The sequence below is a fragment of the Coturnix japonica genome, chromosome 7 (assembly GCF_001577835.2).
Source record: "Coturnix japonica isolate 7356 chromosome 7, Coturnix japonica 2.1, whole genome shotgun sequence".
NCBI lineage: Eukaryota > Metazoa > Chordata > Aves > Galliformes > Phasianidae > Coturnix > Coturnix japonica.
The window spans coordinates 29,118,947-29,140,956 of NC_029522.1; the positions used below are offsets into that span (position 1 = coordinate 29,118,947).

The following is a 22,010-nucleotide window of genomic DNA, read 5'->3' on the forward strand; positions in this document are numbered from 1 at the left end:
AATTACCAGTTGGCATTAGAAGGCTGTATATTTTCTTCATTTCTTTTCCTGCTTAAATATAGATGGCCACAAATTAAGCTGTTTTATTTTATCCTTAGTGATATCTTACTTTGTTCTACTCATTACAACAATCTCATTGCAGTTCTGCTACTTTGACTGCGGTCACCAAGAGAAGAAAAAAGCGCTCCGTAAGCACTATAGGGCTTCCTTACACAGAATTTCTGAACACTGTGATAATTTAGGGAATCTGCCCATATACAGCTAAAAATTTCTTTCGGCCTCAAAAAATCACAGTAATATCATATTCTGAGGTGAGAAAAGAACCAGTCCAATTTTGTTAAGACTAGCAAGACATCTCTCCCACGTCATAATGCTGGGAAAAACATTCCTGTGAATAGCTACCAAATACATTCCCTTTATGACAAAAGTAGTAATAACATCATAAGTCTTCCTAGACTTCCCATCTGACAAATGCTATTTATTAAGTGGAATTTGCCCTCAAACAAGGTAGATACTTTGTCACTGGAACTGATTTGTTTCCTTAAAGCAGAAAATACATAAGCAACGTTGTTATCATTTACTTATTTTTTTAAAACAATTGAAGATTACATCATACTCTATTCTACTACTACATCACTCTGTATTCTACTCTATATTTGCAACCATCACCATATCCATGCCAGCATTTCTGACATAATCATTCAGTTTTGCTGCATTCTCCATTAGGTGAGTAACTAACAATTACTATTTATTTATTCTCTGAGCAGTTACAAATCAAACTGGTAATTTCAGTCACAAAAGAAAACAATAACAAAGCAATATCTTCCATGTTTTTTTCCAGATATTGAGCACTCGATACTTGCCTGAATCACAGAGCCATTTGCTGCTAATGCATCTTCCATTTTCACAAATAAATTGAGTTAGTGGCTCACATGTTGGGAATTCTGAAAAAGCATTCAAAACCAAAAACTATTTAATATATATAGTATGTATGTATGTGTATATATATATATATATATATATATGCACACTATACATATATGCACACTATACATATACATACCTATATATATATATAGTCTTTAGTACTTTTCTTTCACTGTCTTGCATGCATGATTTAATCAAACCAAATACACTGTATGAAACATCTGTTTAAGAAACTCCAGAATGGAAGAAATAGTAAGAGAATGAAAAGAAATGATAGAAAGGCTTTTAACAGTAAATTAAGGTCAATATCTATCCTTTCTCAATGGAGATCAATGAAATGCATTCTTGTGTGTTATATGACATGGTCCTATACTGCCATCATACAAGGCTTGTCTCCACCATTAACTCAATAACTGATACAAGTATTTTCAGCATTTTCATTTAGGTTAAAAAAGAAAAAAAAAGGGTTCTCCAAATGCAATGGCTGCCATAAAAGACAGGAACTGGAAGACTATAAAAATCAGAAGATTAAGTACAAACCAAAGAACAGCCAGAGATAAAAGTTACTGCACAATGATGTAGTAAAATACAAAATCAAAATGTCAGTATTTACAGTCACTTCCTATGTGTTCTCCCATTAAAAAAAAAGAAGTAGAAAACTAAGACGTTATCATCCTTAGAGACTCATCCATTATTCTGTTACCACTTTGCTTTCACAATTGCCTAACATACTTCAACATTAAACAGCTTGATTTTTTTCCTCAACTTTTTCTTCTGAAATCAATGAGGAGGGTATGTGCATTGATGCCATTAAGATGTCAAACTGTTTGCATTATATAATTTGGAAAACACAAGATCCACTTCACAAAACTTAGAAATTTACAGGAAATAATCTGGAAGTTTAACAATGTGAAAGGAGTAATGAGCAGCCTCAAATCTGATCTACATAGAGACCATCAAGGAAGAAGGTGTTTCTCAGAAACCACCAGTTATCAAATGCAAACCATACATATATGTACGTACTTAGATATAGATATATTCCTTAGATCTTCCAGGGAAAGCTGAAAGTTTTTGGGTTTTTTTTTTCTTCTACTTTTAACTTTCCAGTATTTTTCTACAAATTTAACTATATTTAATTTTTTTTTCTCATTTTTTTTTATCCCTCCTTGTCCCTAAGGCCACCCCAGCTCCCTTTGTCATACAAACGACACCTCCTGAAGCTGTTTCACAGCCATCCCTGCACTGCCTGGTAAACAACAAAACTGCCTCTTGAGCTCACAGTGAAGTTTCTCCACAGCATGGACACCAGTCTTGTTTCCCTCTGCTATCCAGCTGTCTTGTAAAAGCTCTTATTCTTTGATACTTTCTTCACCCTTTTGTGATTGAGTGCAAATGGTATGGCAGATACCCAGATGGACACAAAAATGATCTTAAGCCTTGTTTCCTTTATGAAAGCAAGAGAAAAATAAGCACACTCTGCTCTCAATCCTTCTTCAGAAATGTCATGATTCTTAGCAAATGTGGTTATATTTTAAGACAAAGTATGTTTAGTTACTGGCATCATTTTGTCCAGTACTGCTCACTGCAGCTATCTACTGATATAAGTATACATAAGTTCTTGAACCAGTATGATTCAAGTTATTCATAGCTAAGAACTGCTGCACTTAAATATGATTTGTAATGGTAACAAAAAGCAAACTACTGAATAAAATAAAATAAAAAAACAACACAACAAACAACTTCAAACTCTTTCGCAGAATAATTCAGAGTAGTCAAGTAACGTTGATAGTTAGAATGCCTTTTGTTAGCTGTCAAATCACAAGAAATAATGAAAAATCAAATGTTTAACATATTTGTACAGCCACAGCACTCAAGAATAAAGGAACAAGATCCTCAAGTATGGAATAGACAAAGTTTACAATAGACAAATCAATACTAATTAGATGATCTAAAGAAATATTCCAGATAAGCTGACAGAATATACCATATAAAACATGTGGAAAGAAATTACTAAGAGAACATTATGTTCTGTAAATTGATAAGCTGCCCAAGAACACTGGCTACTCACAGAAACTATCAGTATCAAGTGTCATCTCATATCATTACACAGACTGGAGTAATTTCAGAGACTGGAAGATACAGCAAGTCCAGTGAGAGGGAGTAAGTAACATGAAACAAGCCAAGGGAATGCAGCTTAATACTCCAAGAAACATATGAAAATAAATAAATATATATATATATGTGTGTGTGTGTGTGTGTGTGTATCTTGAAAATCCTTGAATGCAGGTATAAATGAGAAGTGTGGCCTTAAAAAGTAATATCAAACTCAAATAATGGGTATTAACTGGTTGCCAGTCATGATGAACTCAAAATTAAACAGAATTCACTAAATGAGTCCTTCTTCCCTAAACTTTCTCATACCTGAAGTCCTTAAGATTTATCTTCATGAAGCACAGACTATCAGCCACGTTCATTTACACATTTCCTCGCTATGTGTGTTTTTTCCTGTTTCCCACTGGAAAGGAATATTCACTCACCACAGGATGTCATTTCATCAGTTTGATCTCCACAGTCATCCTCCCTGTCACACAGCCAAGATGTTGGAATACAGCGTCCATTCCCACAAGAAAACTGGTCAATCTGACATGTTCTTGCTGTCAAGACAAAACACTCCAAAAATGCAAGGGAAATGGACTAAATCTGATAGATCTTTTGGTTCAAAGTCTGTATGTAGAAGTCACAAATCTAGATGGTATCTCCTGGCCTAGCTGCTCATTTCACTTTAACTAAACATCATTCACCTCCTTTGATTTCAGTGGAAATTGAAATCTGCAGGACTCTGTCCTATCTATCTTTGAATCATATACTTGTTAGTGTGAATACACAGTATTAGTCAGTAGAAGAACAGTAATGCTCGATAAAATAACATTAGTGCTAGAGCTGTAGTGAATCAGGGTATGAAAACATATAACTTACAATTGGAATTTTACTTGTTAAAAAAATAAATAAATCTGTATTTCCTACTATAAGCAATGATGTACTAAGAGTCATATTTACACACACACAATAAAACCAACAGTGCACGCAATGTGCCTGGCCTTGCTTTTCCTGAAATCTTTCCATCTGTAAATACACAGCCATAATGATCCATTAAAGGACATGACGTATGCCTTTCCTCTGATGAAACAAAGATAACCAAAAGAAATTATACCATGCAATTACACACATGATTTTGAAATCTGATAAATAGTACAATATCAATAAAGCCTAACTTATAAAGCTGATCCTATAACTGAATTTATTCAAAATGTGAACTCATAACTAAAACATCAGAAACAGAAAAGTAGATTATGATTACAACCTTGAATATGAAAAGACATCAATATGTATTACAGTCTGCAATAACTGTAATGGTGACATGGAATTTATATATCTGTATTTGTGCTAGAGAGTTTTTTAGACAAACTGCACAAACAACCCATGAACAGACCTTTCCATATATGAAAAGTTAAATCAAACAGAATCAATCCTGGGAACTTATGGCAAAGCTGTCTACTGCTGCATTTCAGTTAAAGAGCCATTATGTCTGACATTTCAGACAGCAAACATTCAATGGTTGTTTGGCATACTCTACTGACAAGAAATAACCATTGTGGATTTGGAACTCCATGATTTATTGCAGTAGAATCAGTGAACAATCTTCACCTCGATATTTCCTTAAAAATCCATTATACAGAAAATAAAATTACAAATGAAAACAATTTTCAAGGTACCAGGGGGAAACAGAGTAAGAAAGTATGCTTTTGTCAGCACAAAGTAAAATTTACTCATCAGAGCATGTTAACAAACAATTCTAACTGCCAAAAAAGATTTAGCAGGAACAAGTTTGTACCTAAGTAGTACTTTGACAGTCAGCCCATATGGACAGATTAAGTGCTGAATTACTTTGGAAAGCACAATCAAGCACTAAGATGAAGTAAAATATAATTTGTATTCCATCTAAGTGGCATCAACATCTGAATTAATTTAAAAGGACAATAATCAGATTACTAATAGCTGACTGGTTCAGTTCAGTACAGCACAGAATTGCTTATGGGGCTGGAATTAAGTAAAGGTATTACCTGCACAGGTTTTATTTGATTCATCTTCGTTATTACCGCAGTCATTAGCTCCATCACAAAGCCATCTCTTGGGAATGCAGCGATTATTTTGGCACTTAAACTGATTTTCAGGACAACTATGATTGACTGGGGGAAAAGACAGAGGAGTTTTTTTCCTTGGAAGACAGAGAAAATCAGCTGAAAATAACATATTAAATAATATTCCCTGGTGATGCAGTTAGTATGGTTATCTTGGATATATTATCATCATCACGACAAAAAAGCCTTCAGTAATTGAGTCAACAAAAAATACTGAAGTACTTAAACAGTACTCCAATAATTAAAGAGTACATAGTAATTAAATTCCTATGGAGGTCCTGTTTTAGTAATCACTAAATGATAAAAGTTAGCAACATTTAACAAGTACAGACAAAAAGAAATCAAAAGGGAAGAGGTAAAATTCTGACTCCAAAATAGTTCAAACACAAGGTTTAACCTGCATATTTGTAATATATTATAAATTAAAGCCCCAGGTTGAAGACTTATCACAGAAAGTCATGATCTCAGAAATTTAAACAGGCCTGAAACACAAAGGATCCATTTAAAACATACAAATTTTATTGCCTGTACCATGTATGTGATAGAACGCATGCCTGGAAGCATGGCACTCAAATGAGTTTGACAATCTGAATACATATATCTATCACACTGGTTAAAATTATGCAATGCTAAATGACATTGGTTTATGTTGAATAAAACATGAAAGACTACATTTTCTTCAGGCTTTTATCTGGGGTGGATTAGGGCTGTGAATTTTGGAGGAATAGAATAATTTTTTAAAATTAAAACAACAAAATGTGACATAAGAATTCATGTTGTAAAATGTAACAAAATATGGTAAACACTTGGATCCATCAAGCTCAATGGTTTTTGCTTTCAATCAAAAATGGTTTTTGCTTACGATCCCTGCAAATAACATTAGTAATTAAAAAAAAAATCCTCAATAAAACATATACGTTATACATATAAGCTGTCAATGAGTTATAGTTATGAGTTATCTATAATGAGCATGTTATATATAAATACCATGCAGAAACTTAAAGAAATCAGTATTTTCACAATAGGCTTAAAATAATGAAATTAAATCTTTCTAGAACTGCAACAAATGTAGCTGACCTCTGATCTCTCATAAGTTATCAGATAGGTGTCACCAAAGATTTGTTATGTAACAGTAGGTGAAAGAAAAAATATGGCTCCATCTATCTCAAAAACCTAACTGCACATGCAAAGACTTAAGATACCTTAAATTCTAATAAATGTGGATTAACCAAAAGTTATTTAAGCCCTATTACATACATTTACTTAAACCTACTCATTTCTGGGTAGCCTATGTGTAATTGTAGAATATTTCTCACTTCTACTTAATATCGTAGGAAGCATGAAGTTTTTGAAAGCATACAAGTCATGTACATATGACTGACCTTCTCTCCTAGCTGTAACAAGTATGTATGTTCAGCTCTTTATACTAATAACAAGGTCTATTATTAGCAGATCTCACTCACCTACACAAGAGCAGTAAACTGTGTAGTTTCAAACGCTCAGTTAAAAACAAAAATCCCAAGCTCTTATCCACCTACTTGGTTATCTGGTCTCTTTTTTAAAGAGTTTAACATATATCTGGAAAGAAATGGTATTTAAAATGAAAGGACATCTCGCAGGCCTTTCCCTGACATTTCAGTAGCTTTTATCTTTGACCTTTAAACCTATTCTGCCCACTGAAAACAACAGACAGTGAGCATGATACCAGTGGCACATGAAACCTTCATGAGTGTTTTTTGAGTGGGGGGTGAAAGAGCATTGGAAGTAACCATATTAATTAATAACTTGGGCAGAAAAGCATTCCAAGTCTTATTTATAAAGCAGCCTCACTTGCAATATAAATGGAGCTAAAGTCTGGTATAAACAACCTGATAACAATCAAACATGAAGACTTATCATTAATTTTACTTTATTAATAGAGACATAAACATTATTTTAAACATAATGTAAGCTTTGCTTTTTTTATGTTTAAAATTTGTGTACATTGTGGTCATAACTGCAAACCTTTTGGACTAATTCCAGAAGAACCACCGAAGTTTCTATAGTAACTGTTGGAAAGAGATCACTCACTGCTAACATGCTGGACACAAACTATGCATCATATACAGATTTGAGAATGCATGATTTCAATTGTAGCTGTAAAAATCTTGTGTGTATCAAAAGTTTTGATCAATGAATTAGCTTAAATTACACTAATTGAAATAAGAATCAAGTCAGCATTATCAAAAGATTTTCCTTCTCAGTGTTTTATCGGTTGAACTTCTTGTTTTAAAAATCCCTTTACTGTTGACTAATGTTTCAATACAACTCAGATCAACAGAGAAAACACCTTAAAAAGAATTCAGAATTAAACCAGTAATGTCTATTTCACAGAGATATCAAAATATATCAACACAAAAAGATAGAACTAGCTATATGTAACAATCATGAAGGCTGTGTTTTTACAGAGGATAACTAGCTCAGTGTGCATCGAGAGCATCAAGCAAAACACACAAGTTTCACCCAAGGACACAAATATTTCTATCAATGTTCCTCTCATCCTCATTAGGCTCCTACAAGACTTAGCAGAAACACACGCATCCAATTTCAGATATGTAACCCAAGTTTTACTTGGCAATATTCAGGAAAGACTATTGAACTCCAAAAATACACCATCGCCACCACAGCAAAAAATAAAAGCAATTAAAAAAAAACAGCAACAACAAAAAAAAGCAAAAACACAAAAACAAACAAACCCAAACAGATTCAAGTTATTTTGTCTCAAAGAGACAAGAGTGAGAGGACTGTGACAGAAGTATTCAGGCACACAAAACAATGCCTCAGAGTAGGAGTATATCAGATCTTCGCGTCTACAAGTGATAAGAAAAGGAATAATGTATTTTCATTTTTGTAGAGGAGATTTGGTTTAGAGAAACAATCAGAGAAAGGAAAAAGACATTTTTGCCAAGTCAGCTCTCAATTTATAGTCAGGTTAGATAGCTTTCAGGAATGACACAGATACATGGTTTGTACACTTTCTAGCATTTCATTTCAACACCCCTCTACAGGAAAACAAAGAAACAAACAACAAATAATACAGCTGTACTAGAACAGTGTTTTTAAAGGTAGGGGTACATGTTACTAAACTGGAAAGCATTGTATAGGTTTTTTTAAATAAAAAAAACTCCAGAATCACTTCAAGTAGGAAGGGACCTCTTGAGACCTCATTGTATAATTTCCTGTTCATGCATGGTCAGCTTGAACAAGGTTCTCCAGGACTATGTGAATCTGAGTTTCAAATATATCCACAGATGACCAATCTAATGCTGCATCCAAGTCAGAAGACCACCAACATTACTCTTTCACTATGCTATGAAACCAGTACTTGAGTGTTATTTGTAAATGCTACTGTTATTATACGTAGGAAAAGAAAATGAATGACTTAGAGGTTGCGGTTTGCTTTTGTCTCTCCTCACACTCCTATTTAACAAGCATGTATTACTCGGTAATAAAGATACTTACAGCAAATGTCAGCGTGCTCATCACTGCCATCCAAACAGTCATCATCTCCATCACAGCGCCAACGATCATGGATACAGCGCTTATTGTTGCACTGAAACTGTTCGGCTTTGCACAACTGCGGTGGTGGTTCTCCATGTTTAACTACAAAATAGATACAATTAGTGAGGATTTGCTCAAACACAACAGTTACGAGCACAAAAATAAAGGAAAGAAGCTGCTTAACTTTGGAAGACCTGAGGTTAGCAAGGAACTCTAATAAGATACTCTTGTCTCCACTGCCAACCCCTACATAATGTCTGGGACAGGGCGTATCCTGGCTCCACTCCTTCCAGTCAGTCAGGTAAATTGCATGCACCTGAGCTCCCCTGGGTTGGCACTGCCTTCCCACCAGGTGCTCAATCACTGGCTCAAACAGTGACTTGGCATTTTTCACTACATCACTTTTCAAAACAGTACTTCATAAACTTCACCTATTTGAAACAATTCCACCTAAAGCCCACAGCAGCACACAGATTTGAGTTGAGATCATGCATTTGTAATAAATGGGAGAACTCATTTAATTAAAACAGTCTGAGTGGCATTCTGTTATTTTATATTTGTGCTTAAGACGATAGTGTGGAAGTGCCTGTTTAAAATACTGTAATGCCTTGTTGATAGTGAAAAGAATATTCTCACAGACTACCCAAATTCTAGTGCATATTTAAGGACTAGAGAATGATTACTGAAAAGCTGAGTCTTGTATCCAGGCAACAAGTTAAACACCTGCATTACACACTGTATAAACTTTGCAAATATGAAATGATAAAAATCTACTGCGGTAGAATTAAGTAGGAAACCTGCAGCTTATGGATAAATCCAGACAGGTACATTTCTATACATGAGGTTCAGAATGTCTTACATGTAAAATACACATTACGCTATGACCCCACCAAGAACAAAGTCTTTCAAAAGAGCCAGGCACTGAAATGTGCTGGGAAGAACAAGCAAAAATCAGGAAACCTGCTTGATTCAGATTTGATGGTGTTTAAACTCTTTTCCTAATGAGACATTTTTCCAGCAACAGCGATGATTCTACTAGTCATGCACTTGGGTCAAGTTCAAGGTAATTGCAAACTCAATGTTCATCATGCCATGAAATAATCATTATTCTTTTCTCAGCTTATACTTATATTTGAAGGTCAGTGTAAAGTTATACATGTTACACTTGAAGAAATAGACCAATGAGACCAAGGCAAACAATAAGAATTTTTAATGTTACAAATGCCAAGTGCAAATATTTTTAAGAATATAGCTACATATACTATCACATAATATTTCTATTCCCACATTGATTATGGATGCTGAAAATGTTACTGACATTTCAATGAAGATATCCAAGGAAGAGATACTAGTAAAAGACAGCTAATTTTGCTTAATTTATGAATGGCATATTATATATGCGTTTATAGAAATACCTACCTGATGTATTTTCTGAATAGATTCAGCATGAACATTCCCTATGCCAGATTTCAATTTCAGATACTTAGTTCATATAATAATCTGATACATAAACTTATTTTTATATATTATCATGAAATTCTGTTATTTCTGATATTCTGCGAAAAAGGCAATTGAAATAATTGAAGTCTCTTATTGTATCAGACATTTTATCCTCAAATACTGCGCACTTTTAATAGTCTGCCTTTACAAGAAAACAGAATCACAGAATCATAGGGGTTGGAAGGGACCTCCAGAGATCATTAAGTCCAACCCCCCTGCCAAAGCAAGTTCCCTACATCAGGATGCACAGGTAGGCATCCAGGCAGGTCTTGAATGTCTCCAGAGAAGATACAAACCTTTACTGTATTCATCAAACTTTCTCCAATTGGGATATTTATTGAAAGAATATCTCTGTCCTATAAAAATCACAGAATTCTTTAAGGAGAAGAGTTTTTTTTTTAAATATTTTTGAGAACTGTTTTTATCCCTTAACACTGCTATCTACCCATATATTCTTTAGACAGCTTACTCATGCAGGTTGTACTGTTTTCCTCCAAAAATTGATTATCAGCACAGGCACAAACTCTGCCTCCAGGAATGGCTAAACAGAGAGTACTGCAGCCTCCATTGTTAACACGACATGCGTTATCACCTGTAAAAGTAACAAAAGACACTTCATAACCAACAGTGATGCTAGAATAAGGAAATGTGAAAACACAAATACCTTAATACATTTATTTTCTTCTCTTTAGAGACACATTATTTTCCTAGTTTGGTTTCTAGTAGTTACAATATTAAAACAGGTTGCAACAACCTGAAAGAATAAAAACAATGATATCATCGGTTCATAGAATTCTCTCTTTTCAGAGGATGAACCAGTATTAAAGACTACTTAATAAATGATAGATACGAATGCTGACATTGTCATGCACATAGTAGTTTAAAGAAACTCAGCAGTGTATATAGAAACGATCTGAATCTGCGCACATTAAAGCAATGTAGCTACAAATGTAAACTTAAGAGAGAAAGAAAACAGCAATTAGAAGTATAACGACAGCTATGGAAGGCAGTTTTAGGCAAATATTACAGTACTTTTCCTGAACACATCTGCTATTTCTCCACTTTCTGTTCCCCTGTTGTTGTTTCTCCCCAAATGCCATATGCTGTTCACACACAGATACTGACAGCTGTCAGGTGTTCTAATCACCTAACAGGAGATGCTGCACACTAGTGATGATACTGTGAAAACACAACTGAGCTTTAAGCCTAAGAACAACGTACTCGTGAGGTACCTAATAAAACAGTTTTAGCATATTGGCTATTGCAGTTGAGCAAAGCCATATATTTACTAAGAAACAATGGGTCATATAGGGAAATTTCTATTTTTTTTCTATTTTGTTCACAGAAACAAATGTTTCAGGAATAAAAACACTTAAGGGTCTCCAGTTTTCTAAAGAAACTATGGAAATGGAAACACTATCCTACCAGTACATGTCAAAAATGACAGCCCAGTAAGGTAGACATTCTTTTTGAGAGGTATCAATATTTAACATGGTCAACTTTTAAAACACTATTATGTTAATACTAATTCCTCATGCTTAATTTCATGCTTTCCATCTGAATTGGCTGACTACAATCAGAACTATGTTTTCACTAAAGAAAGCAAATATTCAACGCTCATTTGAAATGCTACAGACTATAAATGCTTTCCAAAATTTCCTCTTTAAAAATAAACCTGTAAACCAAAGTGCGTGCATTTTGTAAACACTGTCCATATCTTATAACTTATTTCTCTCCTGAAACAAGCAATATAAAAAATCCACTTTTCAACTACTATCAAATGCTACTGATTTGGATTCTAGATAACGTTACCATGTACTTTCAGCAGGCTAAGCTATATGGTGCTGATGGAGACAATTGAGAAGAAAGAAGACAAAAATAAGCTATGATCTCTACCCGAGAAAAGGTACAGAAGCCAATGCATTCTAGAATATTATCTGTTTTACTTTATATTTTAAGAGTCTCACACAAAGTGAAAATGCCAATAAATAAATTAAAAAATACAGTTACAAACACTATTTTGTCTCAGTGCTTTCAGTAACTAGAAGACTGAAATATCAAGAAGTACCTTTGCCTCTCCACAACCAACATATTCCTTTTCCTATTATTGTTCATCAAGTATTTTCAAGGTATTGCAAGGATAGGAGGGAAATCATTAATACCTTGCTGTTTACGTGGGTCATATATCTGAAGCCCAAACAAAGGTGGCCTCTCACTTCTTAACAGTGTCACATTCCTTGTGATCAGATCCAGCTGGAAAATAGATCCATTCATATAGTCTGTCCAATAAATATGATTTCCATGATGTGACAATCCAAAAGGATGATTCAAATCTTTTCCGCTGTAGATTACCTGCAATTAATTAGTCTCAGGTGAGCACTGGACTGGTTAAAATAACTAATGCACTACAGAGAACATATAGGAGGATAAAGGAAAGCTGAGATAAGTACTGTGCTCAAACATACAAACTTAATGCAATAAAATTAAGTAGCATAAATCTGATCTCTGCAACAGCATAAAAAATTAATTTCAGAACTTCATTGATATTTAAGATGTTTCTCTGAAATAAACTGCATGCTTTCCTGCATTCCTGTAATTATTATGTTCAGTAAACATCTATCTTCTTTCCTAGCAACAAAGCATAGCAGTTTCTAACTTTCAGTATACATCCAGTATATCAAATATTTGCTTCTTATAAAATGTTGCTGAGGTCGTGTTCCGCAGTAAACACACATCTGAATCCCATATTTTGGAATGATTTTTACCTCAATTAGGTTTTCAATTCAATATTCCTGCTTCTAACAAGAGCAAAGAACAGTATGAGTTGCTTATTTTTGTTCAAGTGCAAATGACTGATTTCTGAAAAATTTCTCATTTAATTGGGGTTGTGTTAACTAAAAAGAAAAAAAGGAGAGCAACAGAACAAGAAAAAAAAACAAAACAAAAACTATAAGCACACACCACGGTTTGCTCCCAAAATACTAAAAATAGTTTTCCCCATACGAAGCCTATGAAAACAGGGTTTTCTTATTCAGCAGTCATGGTGGGAGGCAAAGCCATCAGCTCTCACTAGTAATCCATATGTAATCCATGGCAACTGCATTTACTATTTTAGACCTGTTCTATCCAGGAACTTTACAACTTGTCTACCATTCCAAGTAGACAAGGATCTTTAATTAAAAAATGTCTTTCTCCCAGTGTGTTCTACCTCCTCCTGCCTCCTTTACAGGACCATGATGGATTTGAAGCAAAAGCATTAAATCTAAATCCCTACCCAGCTATTGTGACAAACTGCAACGCTGTTGCATTGGCTTAACAGCAGATCACCCAATATAAAGGATTCTTGAAGAAGTGTGTAACTGTACAGAGACAAGTCCCAGGGAGAACCATATCTGCATTTACTTCTTTTATTTCTAGAGAATTGCATATTGGCCGGCCCTATGAAGGTCATCATACAGAAGAAATCATGAGTAGAAAAGAAACAAAAAGTCACAGATTTATTAAAAACTCTACATGGATGTAAATGGACTTAATGTCTATTCATGCTACAGTGAAAAATTTAGATGTCAAAGCACTAATGTTATGAAACAGATTCTAAACCTTCCACAAATTATTCAATTCCAGACCGTTTCAATAGTTTTCTATATGCTTGTTCTACTCTTGTTCTACAAAATAACAGAACTTCTATAAAGATTTGTATCTAGGTATTGCAGCAATTATAAAGTAGTAAAACAATCTCTTCATCACTGGTCTGCATTTATTGTTTCCTCTTTGCACAGAACCACAAATGTTCCAATGGGGTGCTGAGATTCATCCAAAGTAGATTACCCAGTGAAGTTAAATGAAAGCCTCACTTTGGCAGGGCCAAAAGAAAGTTTTATTTTTTTCTTTGTTTTATTTGACTGAAAGGCTCCTTGCAATTTGGTGGATCAACCAAAATGCAATTCATTGTCACATGCAAAAAATAGATTAATAAAAAATAACTTTGGTGTCACTTTCTAAAGCAAAGATGAAAATTTTAAGCTGTGTTACTCTCTCCTCCAGGAGGCTGCCAACATCACTTGTTTCAGCATAGATGACACTGGACATGCCTCAGGGTTATGCAGACTAAAAAGCTTGAAAAGCATTTTTTAACATAACACAATACAATCCAGAGAAAAAGCATGCCTGTGGCAAAGCAGCAGTATTTTTCTTTTACCTTTCTTTCAGTTCCATTCAAAAATATCCTTTCAATGTGATCATAATAGGCATCACACCAGTATAACACATTGGCATGATAGTCCAGAGTTAAACCATTCGGCCATAGCATCTTTGATGTTACAAAAATCTGCCGGCTGTAGCCATCCATCCATGCCTTCTCAATTCTTCCCACACTGTCATCTATTTCATCTTCTTCCCAGTCTGTCCAATACATCCAGCTATTAAATTATAAAAATGAACATTCAAATGCCATTTTAATCACATGATATTCATGCTGCAGACTTTTAACAGAAGTTTGGAACACCACACCCACAAGTCAGAGCAATATTGTCTTTTCCATGTATTTGTCTTTCCACTGCTATTCCTAAGTCAATAGTAATAGAGACTTTCCATGTGTCCACTGAATGATGATGACCCAATGTTTTTTTCCTCACATTGTATGAACTATATGAATGCTAAATGGACTTGCATGAGAAGTGAAATAATTATTTCAAAGCCTAATTATTCACACCAGAATTATGGAGTTCTCAATCACCATTTTATTGACTTAGCTATAAAGTTCAAACCTCAACTACTATTTTTTTGGCTAAACCTTATTTGTCTGATTTTAATTGTGCCTGATAGTTTCAAGAAAATACAATACACAAATTAATTATAGTCTCGCTTAATAGCTACAGAATAACTCCAAAGTCCTCTGAAATTCCCATTTCACATGAAGTCAAATTGCTCAGTTATGAGCTGTCTCTTCCAAAACCATTGAGTTGAGTCCAAGGAGCAACCATTTCAGATGACTGCAAAAAAATCTTGAAAAATATATCCTAAGAATTTTTATCATAGTTTTATGGCTTAAGTAACAGTGATGTGGATAACCAACCCCACCCACCAAAATAAAAAAGTACCTATGTCACTCTAGAAAAAAACAAGCAAGCATCAAAGTCAATTACAAGTATAAGCTCAGATTATTTCTTTGAGATACTGTCTACTGGACACTACAGAACATACCCTGTTGTTTGTATTTGTTTGAGATTTTTCTTTTGTTACTTTTCCAATTGAACAAAGTCCTATAATTTTAATTCTCAAAATCCTCATATTTCCAAAAGAAAGAAATACAGAAGTAAAAAAAAAAAAAAACAAAACAAAAAAACAAACAAAAAAACAAAAAAAACCCCCAAAACCCAAAATACAAACAAAATACAAAAGTCTTCCTATCAAACCTATTCCAAATAAAAGGCAATCATGTAGACATTGTCAAACCAACAGATCAGGGATTATATTCAAAACACTTCTAAGTCTAATGTGATCAGCACGCTTTTTATATAACAACTTGGAAAAAACAAATAGGTATGTGGATATGGTGTGACAACTAACATATACACCATAGCTTTACATAAATCCACAGTTTTTATTCTTTTACTCTTTGTTCCAAGCCACCATACAGAAGTTTGTGTTGTTTGCTGTTGGTTTTTTTCCAGTTCTCTCAATGTCTTTGTAAATATATGCTAAGAGCATCAACCAACTTTTGCTCTATGAGAATTGAAAACACTGCTGCATGTTTAACTCAAAGAATGCTCATTTTAATCACAGAACTATAAAACCTGTGTACATTCTAACGCTCAATTAAAGACACAGGTCAGTACGCGATTTATTTTATTAGAAGGCAAAAATATGTTTTGAGGATATTTACATGACTGCTGAAGAGCAATTAACGAGCTTTTCTCCATTAATGTTTTGCCTGTACTTGTTGTTATCATGTCATAAGCTAAAACATACTTACAGTAACAGATGTTTACATTAATGTGCTTTAATTGTATCTCAAAAATGCTTCTGTACTGGTTAACTCAAGACTAATATTTTCTAAACATAATTAAAATGCCATAATAAAAGCCATCCCTCAGGAAAAGCTTCCATAAGAAGTGTAATCATGAAGGGCAAGTTATTTTATTATAGAAGTGTTTTATATAATAGTCTTTTTCACACAATACATCTTCATAAACTGTTTCCTGTGCCATGCATTTACTCAGCTGGAAAATTTAACAAAGTAATTACAGGTATGGTTATGTTTTATGGTCTGATTTTACATTCTTACTATCTGACCTTAATTACTGTAGCCTGTCCACAGTCACTTCCATTCATCAAAGGACAAGAGCAAAAGTGAAAACCTGATAGTGTAAATGCATTCTAGTACTAGAAAAACAGAAATCCATCCACCGACACTACAGTTTCCTGTCTAAATAGTCTGCCAGTAAGAATTTAACAAGGAAACTGATCAGTGAATTTTTAGGTATACCACAACCACTCTAATATAACATTCTTTTCGTTATCTGCTCTACCACAACTCATTATATTAGTAATGAAAAATACCTGTCTCATCTATTTTAGTGAACTAATGTGTACAAGGATATGGCTTTAATTAACATGAAAAACTGAGACTTACAGAGAGAGAAACAGAACATTAAAAAGTTTATCTAATATTAAAAATACATACAGGTCTGATATATTCAATTTGTACAAGCAAAAGGTAAATTGCATTCAAATTATATTTACATAAGTTCAGCTGTATGTGAGTAAGCACATTCTTTTGAAAGCTGCAGGCAAGATTTTTTTTACAGGAATTAAGAGATACATACTACTGCAGAATTTTAGATAGCCATATGGTTTTGAAGACCCATCCCAAGCAAAATTCTGTATACTATGAAAACATGAATTAAATACAAAAGTCTAATTCATACCCATTGACAGGATCAACAACAATTCCTCTAGGGTGAGACATGTCTCCCTCTAGCAATGTTTTCCGACTCTGAGCAGCTTTTTCCAGTCTGGCTACAGCAATTGTTTTCCTGTGGCCATCGTTTGTCCAATAAAGATTATTTCCAATCCAGTCCACTGCTATTCCTTCTACATTATCGAGATCTGAGAGAGAAGAGAGATGCAGTAATAAAAGCTTAATGTTATATATTAACATTCTAACACTATCCATTGGTGTCAGCAATGGGAAATTTATTTTAAATGCACTTGGATTATTTTCTTGACTTCTAATATTATTGACTGAATTTCAATACTAAAGTTTACTGTCTCCTACCTGTGAGATTTTTTTTATTTTGCAGATGTTTTCTTTGGGACAAACTCATCACTGATACTGCTTTTAGAACTCAAACACCTTTACTGACTGTACTCTAATAATTTTGTTCCCTCCAAGTGAAAGTCTCCAGGATGAATAGGAACATACAGTACTTTTACCTACTCAAAGGTACGTAAATCACAATATACATAATAGCACAGTGCAGAAACCTTCAACTTACTGTAAAACAGATAATATGGTGCATTTTTGATGATAATTTGATGATTAAACTTAAATAAAATATAATGGTTCTATCCAATAAATGAAATATCAGGCCTTTTATACACCTGCATGCAATAAAAGCTCCTATAAAAGGTAGCACTACTATCTCAATTGCATTGCAACACATCAAATGACTGCACAACCCTTCAGTGGAACAATGTTTTTCATTGCTTTGTAATGCCATCGTGTTCCCTATCAATGCATTCAAACATCCTGCTCCTGCAACAAGTTTCATTTTTTTCCCCCTAAATCTTATAACCTATTTCTTTTAGAAAAGAGAAAAACACATTGAAAATTTAATATTAAAGTATATTAAGTCACAGATGGTTGCTGTATGCTAGAACTTGAAAATAACAGTTTCCTTAAGACAGATCTTTCCGTAAGAATGCTTTCAATTTTTAAAACCAGAAAGCAAACTCAATCTTGTGGCTACTGACTGTTATAGCAAAACAGCCATATAATAGCTTTAAAACTTTTTCCCTTATCAGTATTGCCTATCTGAATACAACATCAGTGGACAAACATCACAGATTAATGAAAAGAAATATAAAGATGAGGGTTTTTTTGATATGAAAGGGTGGAAATTCTTGTCAATATTATAGGATATATAAAGTAGTTGAGAAATTATTCAGCTTTAAAAAAGGTTATTGTAGCTTTAATGTACAACTGCCTATAACTCCAACTGTGTAGCTGTTCCACCTCATGCATACTACATATGTTAAATTAAACAACTGATGCGTGTATGTTCTTGAACTCTACCCCAGTTACCTGAACAGTAGCAGGAGTTAAAGATAAATGCCATTTTTAATCAAGTAGTTTTTTAAACATGAAAAATGAGGCCTGATTATTTCTGCATTTGTATATTCTTGTTTTTTAAAGAAATTTTAACTGAAGTACAGTGAAAACATATTCTTCCATTATGATTATTTCACTTTCCATGTTCACATGTTGATTAGTCCAGCTGTAGAAATTAGTAAAGTCAGCAAAATAGCAAACCATTGGTCATTGACAACTCCTCTATATTTTTGTATTTTAGCATTTTATGCTTCAAAATGTAATAGATAAAAAGGAACCAAAGTATCAAGTAAATCTTCTTCACAAGAGAAACTAGACCAATATGTAGGAAACCCAAGGCATCTCAGCAAAGTTTCCTTAAGAACACACAGAAAAGACTCATATCAAGTCTGAAGAAGGGAGTGATTTGTTCATGACTTATTTTTATTTGTATTCTGTCTGACCTATTTATTTGAAATTAAACATGGTTTGTACATTAAGAAAAATCAGCTTTTCAACTCAAAGGTCTTATTTGGCATCTATCAACATCTATCAAGGGATGGATAGTTCATTAAAGGAGAAAGTCTTCCTCAGTTAACCAAACATGGCTCAGGCAAACACAGAGTATAAGAACTAATTGAAATTCACTTTTAACTATCTAAAAGCTTTGAATACATTCCTCAGTTTTACTCTAGGTTGTTCTGCCACTCTAGCTAAACAAAATTGATTCCACTACTCTGAGCCAACTTTCCACAGTGAAACACTTTAAACTTACAAAGAATGAATGAAAAGAAAGGCCATTTTTTTTTATCACCGTTCACTTGACAACTGGAAAATTAACATTTGTAATTCTACCAAAATTTTATAATCAAGAGTAGTATGTGGGCTCCATATATGCCCATCCTTTCTAATATTTACAAGTGAATAACAGAAAACCTTCAAGGCCCACAGTGACCCCAAACAACATCAGTGGGCCAAGAAATGCTTTAGAAAACAAAGAAGAAAAAAGGGTGAGTTCATCCTTATGGTAGTCCAACTGAATAATATTTCAAACAGTTAAAAATGTGGTTTGTTTCATTTTTTTAATGTTTAAAAAAAAAAAACCAAAACAAAACAACAAAACAGAATCATTTCAAAATAAGTTTGAAGTTTTAATTATAGCATTTTCTGTTGCTGATGAAAGTACGCTACCTTTGCAGTTGTGCTGCCAACTCTAGGATTGGCTTTGCTGTGAGCTGTCAAACAGTTATCAATACTACACAGCAGTTTATTTTTTAAAGTGAAGAATAGGAAATCACAGCTGAAACTATATGGGAAATCAAACTCCAGCAGCGTTAGATGCTCAGCATTCTCAACTGCTAGTCAACAGCTTGTAGGATCAGGCTCTCATGTAGGCAAACCATAATTATCTGCGTTACAGTGTTGTTCAAGCTAGCATATCTGTTCTTGCAAAAACTCATAGTCACAAAAAATGACAACTTCTAATCTGAGAAGTGACACCTACCGCAGATAGAGCTCCTTAGCAGCATGCTGTTCCAAGCAAATATTAAACCACCTACTGACACACCTGATTTTCTCTAGTAGCCTTCCACCAGAGAACGATTTAATCTATCCCTGCTGAGTTCTCAAGAGCTGACAAGAATAAAAGTATGGTGGTATGGCCAGAGGCCATACTAATTTTTTAAACCACAAAACATACATTAACAAGTACTCTTTAAATATACTTTAAAGTTATGAATCTTCTCCATGTTCTAACTAATCATGTAAACTCCTGGGAAAGAAGTGGGTGGAGAATGACAACGATTAGTCTTATTCATTCTAAGTATCAGGGATACCAATAATACATGATCAAACAATCCATAACTCTTCAGAACACTTTCGCATTCTGTTATCTTGCATCTATAATAAATAAAAATTACAGTTAAATATTACATAGGAGAAGTTGCTGATTCAGTGTATATATATATATATATATATATATGGTTGCCTGTTTGATTAGACTAAACTCAACCCATCTGACACTTTTCAGCAAGGATGCCTTTTTGTATTACCTTACAGTATTTAAGTCTATATGCTGTTCATTCTCTTCCTGTACTTTACATTTGGATTACTTCCTTGTTAAATTAAATGTGTGTTTTCTGGTTAAAGTGTTTCGGCAATGGAAGTGGAACTTCTGTGATGTATATTATCTATTTCCACATTCACAGTGAACCAAAGAATTACACAATCGGCAGCTGATCATTCATTATTTACACAGATAGCCATCACTTATTAAGCAGCCACCAAGCTTCTTGTGGCTACTAGTGAAAGAACCTTTACGCACACTGAGGCCTGTAGGGACCTTACAACATAAAAAAAAAAAAAGGACAATCTCACTGTAAATAGAAACTAACTTCTGAGATCTGGATTAAAACATACATTATGAATGATGAGGAATGGAAACTCCTGCATTAAAGCAATTGTTTTGATTTTCTGTTTTGTTTTGTTGTGTTTTGTTTGTTGGTTTCGGGTTTGGTTTTTTTTGTTTGTTTGTTTTTGTTTTCCTCTTGACTACTAGTAAACAATTACTGTAGAATGGATTTCAACCGAGGTAAGGAGCTGAAGCAATATTCCATAAAATAGTTCTATGAAAGGAAAAGGTGAGTTGACAGTTTGGCCTTAGTTGGAAAAAGAGCATTTAATTCAAAGAGATGTGATTCTTGGCCACTGAGAATCTGTATGATGTGGTGGAAGAAGTGGAAAGTAGAGCAGTGCTGATATTTTTTCATATTGCCATATACTGTAAAAATATCTTTAGATCCTCAAAAAGGCTTATGTCTTCCTACTGCTTCTGCAGGTAGGAAGAAAAATGTGCCAGAAAAAAACCAACAAAACAAAGCCTAACCACCCAAATTATTATTATTAGTGATTTTGCACTGCAGAAAGTCCTCCTCTGCCAACCTACTTGAATAGACTCCAGAAACCACACTGTGATACAGGCCGTAGAGAAAAGTCTCATAACAATCACAGGTATATGGGACAGTTCAGTGAACTGTTACATTATGGATTCATCCCATCAACTGAAAGAATACAGTGGAGATATAGAGTTACTCAGTGGCAAGATACAGGCTAAGCAGACATAGTCATCAAACAGAATCTCTGCACTTGAAAAAATAAATAGGAAGAAGTTGTAAGAAAAAAAAAAAATAGCTCCAAGTTTGTTCAAGGTCTCGTTTGGGGGTCTGCTTTCAAAGGGTAGATTAAATAAAGTTTTAAATCTTCTGTTAGTATTCCTACCATCTTTGAGGATTGTTTCTCTCTCTGTGCCATCAATTTTCTGCCGTCCGATTAGGAAACTGGTAGTATCAGCAAAGTAAATGTAATTGGTTTCTGCATGGAAGTCCAGAGCACGAGGATTGACTAAGTTCTCTATAGGGATCATGTATTCATCAGATACTTTGGTATTCAGGTCCATTCCCCGTATTATTCCTGGGCGTCCCTTCCCATAAAAAAGAAACAATTCATTCTTTGGTCCTGCAAAAGAAAGATTA

At 34.0% G+C, this 22,010-nt stretch overlaps 1 protein-coding gene across 8 annotated transcripts in view; it reads right to left on the reverse strand.

Annotated features, from left to right (window-relative positions):
* The window catches only part of LRP1B (LDL receptor related protein 1B), a 547,576-nt gene that overhangs the window by 162,328 nt on the left and 363,238 nt on the right, over positions 1-22,010 (reverse strand). For all 8 annotated transcript variants that reach the window (XM_015869154.2, XM_015869156.2, XM_015869155.2 and 5 more), the window contains 9 exons: positions 21,757-21,993; positions 17,096-17,276; positions 14,365-14,584; positions 12,329-12,518; positions 10,636-10,758; positions 8,628-8,768; positions 5,049-5,174; positions 3,465-3,581; positions 864-944 (listed from right to left, as the gene is read on the reverse strand). In XM_015869154.2, coding sequence (XP_015724640.1) covers positions 864-944; positions 3,465-3,581; positions 5,049-5,174; positions 8,628-8,768; positions 10,636-10,758; positions 12,329-12,518; positions 14,365-14,584; positions 17,096-17,276; positions 21,757-21,993 — 1,416 coding nt within the window. The remainder of the gene's footprint in view (positions 1-863; positions 945-3,464; positions 3,582-5,048; positions 5,175-8,627; positions 8,769-10,635; positions 10,759-12,328; positions 12,519-14,364; positions 14,585-17,095; positions 17,277-21,756; positions 21,994-22,010) is intronic.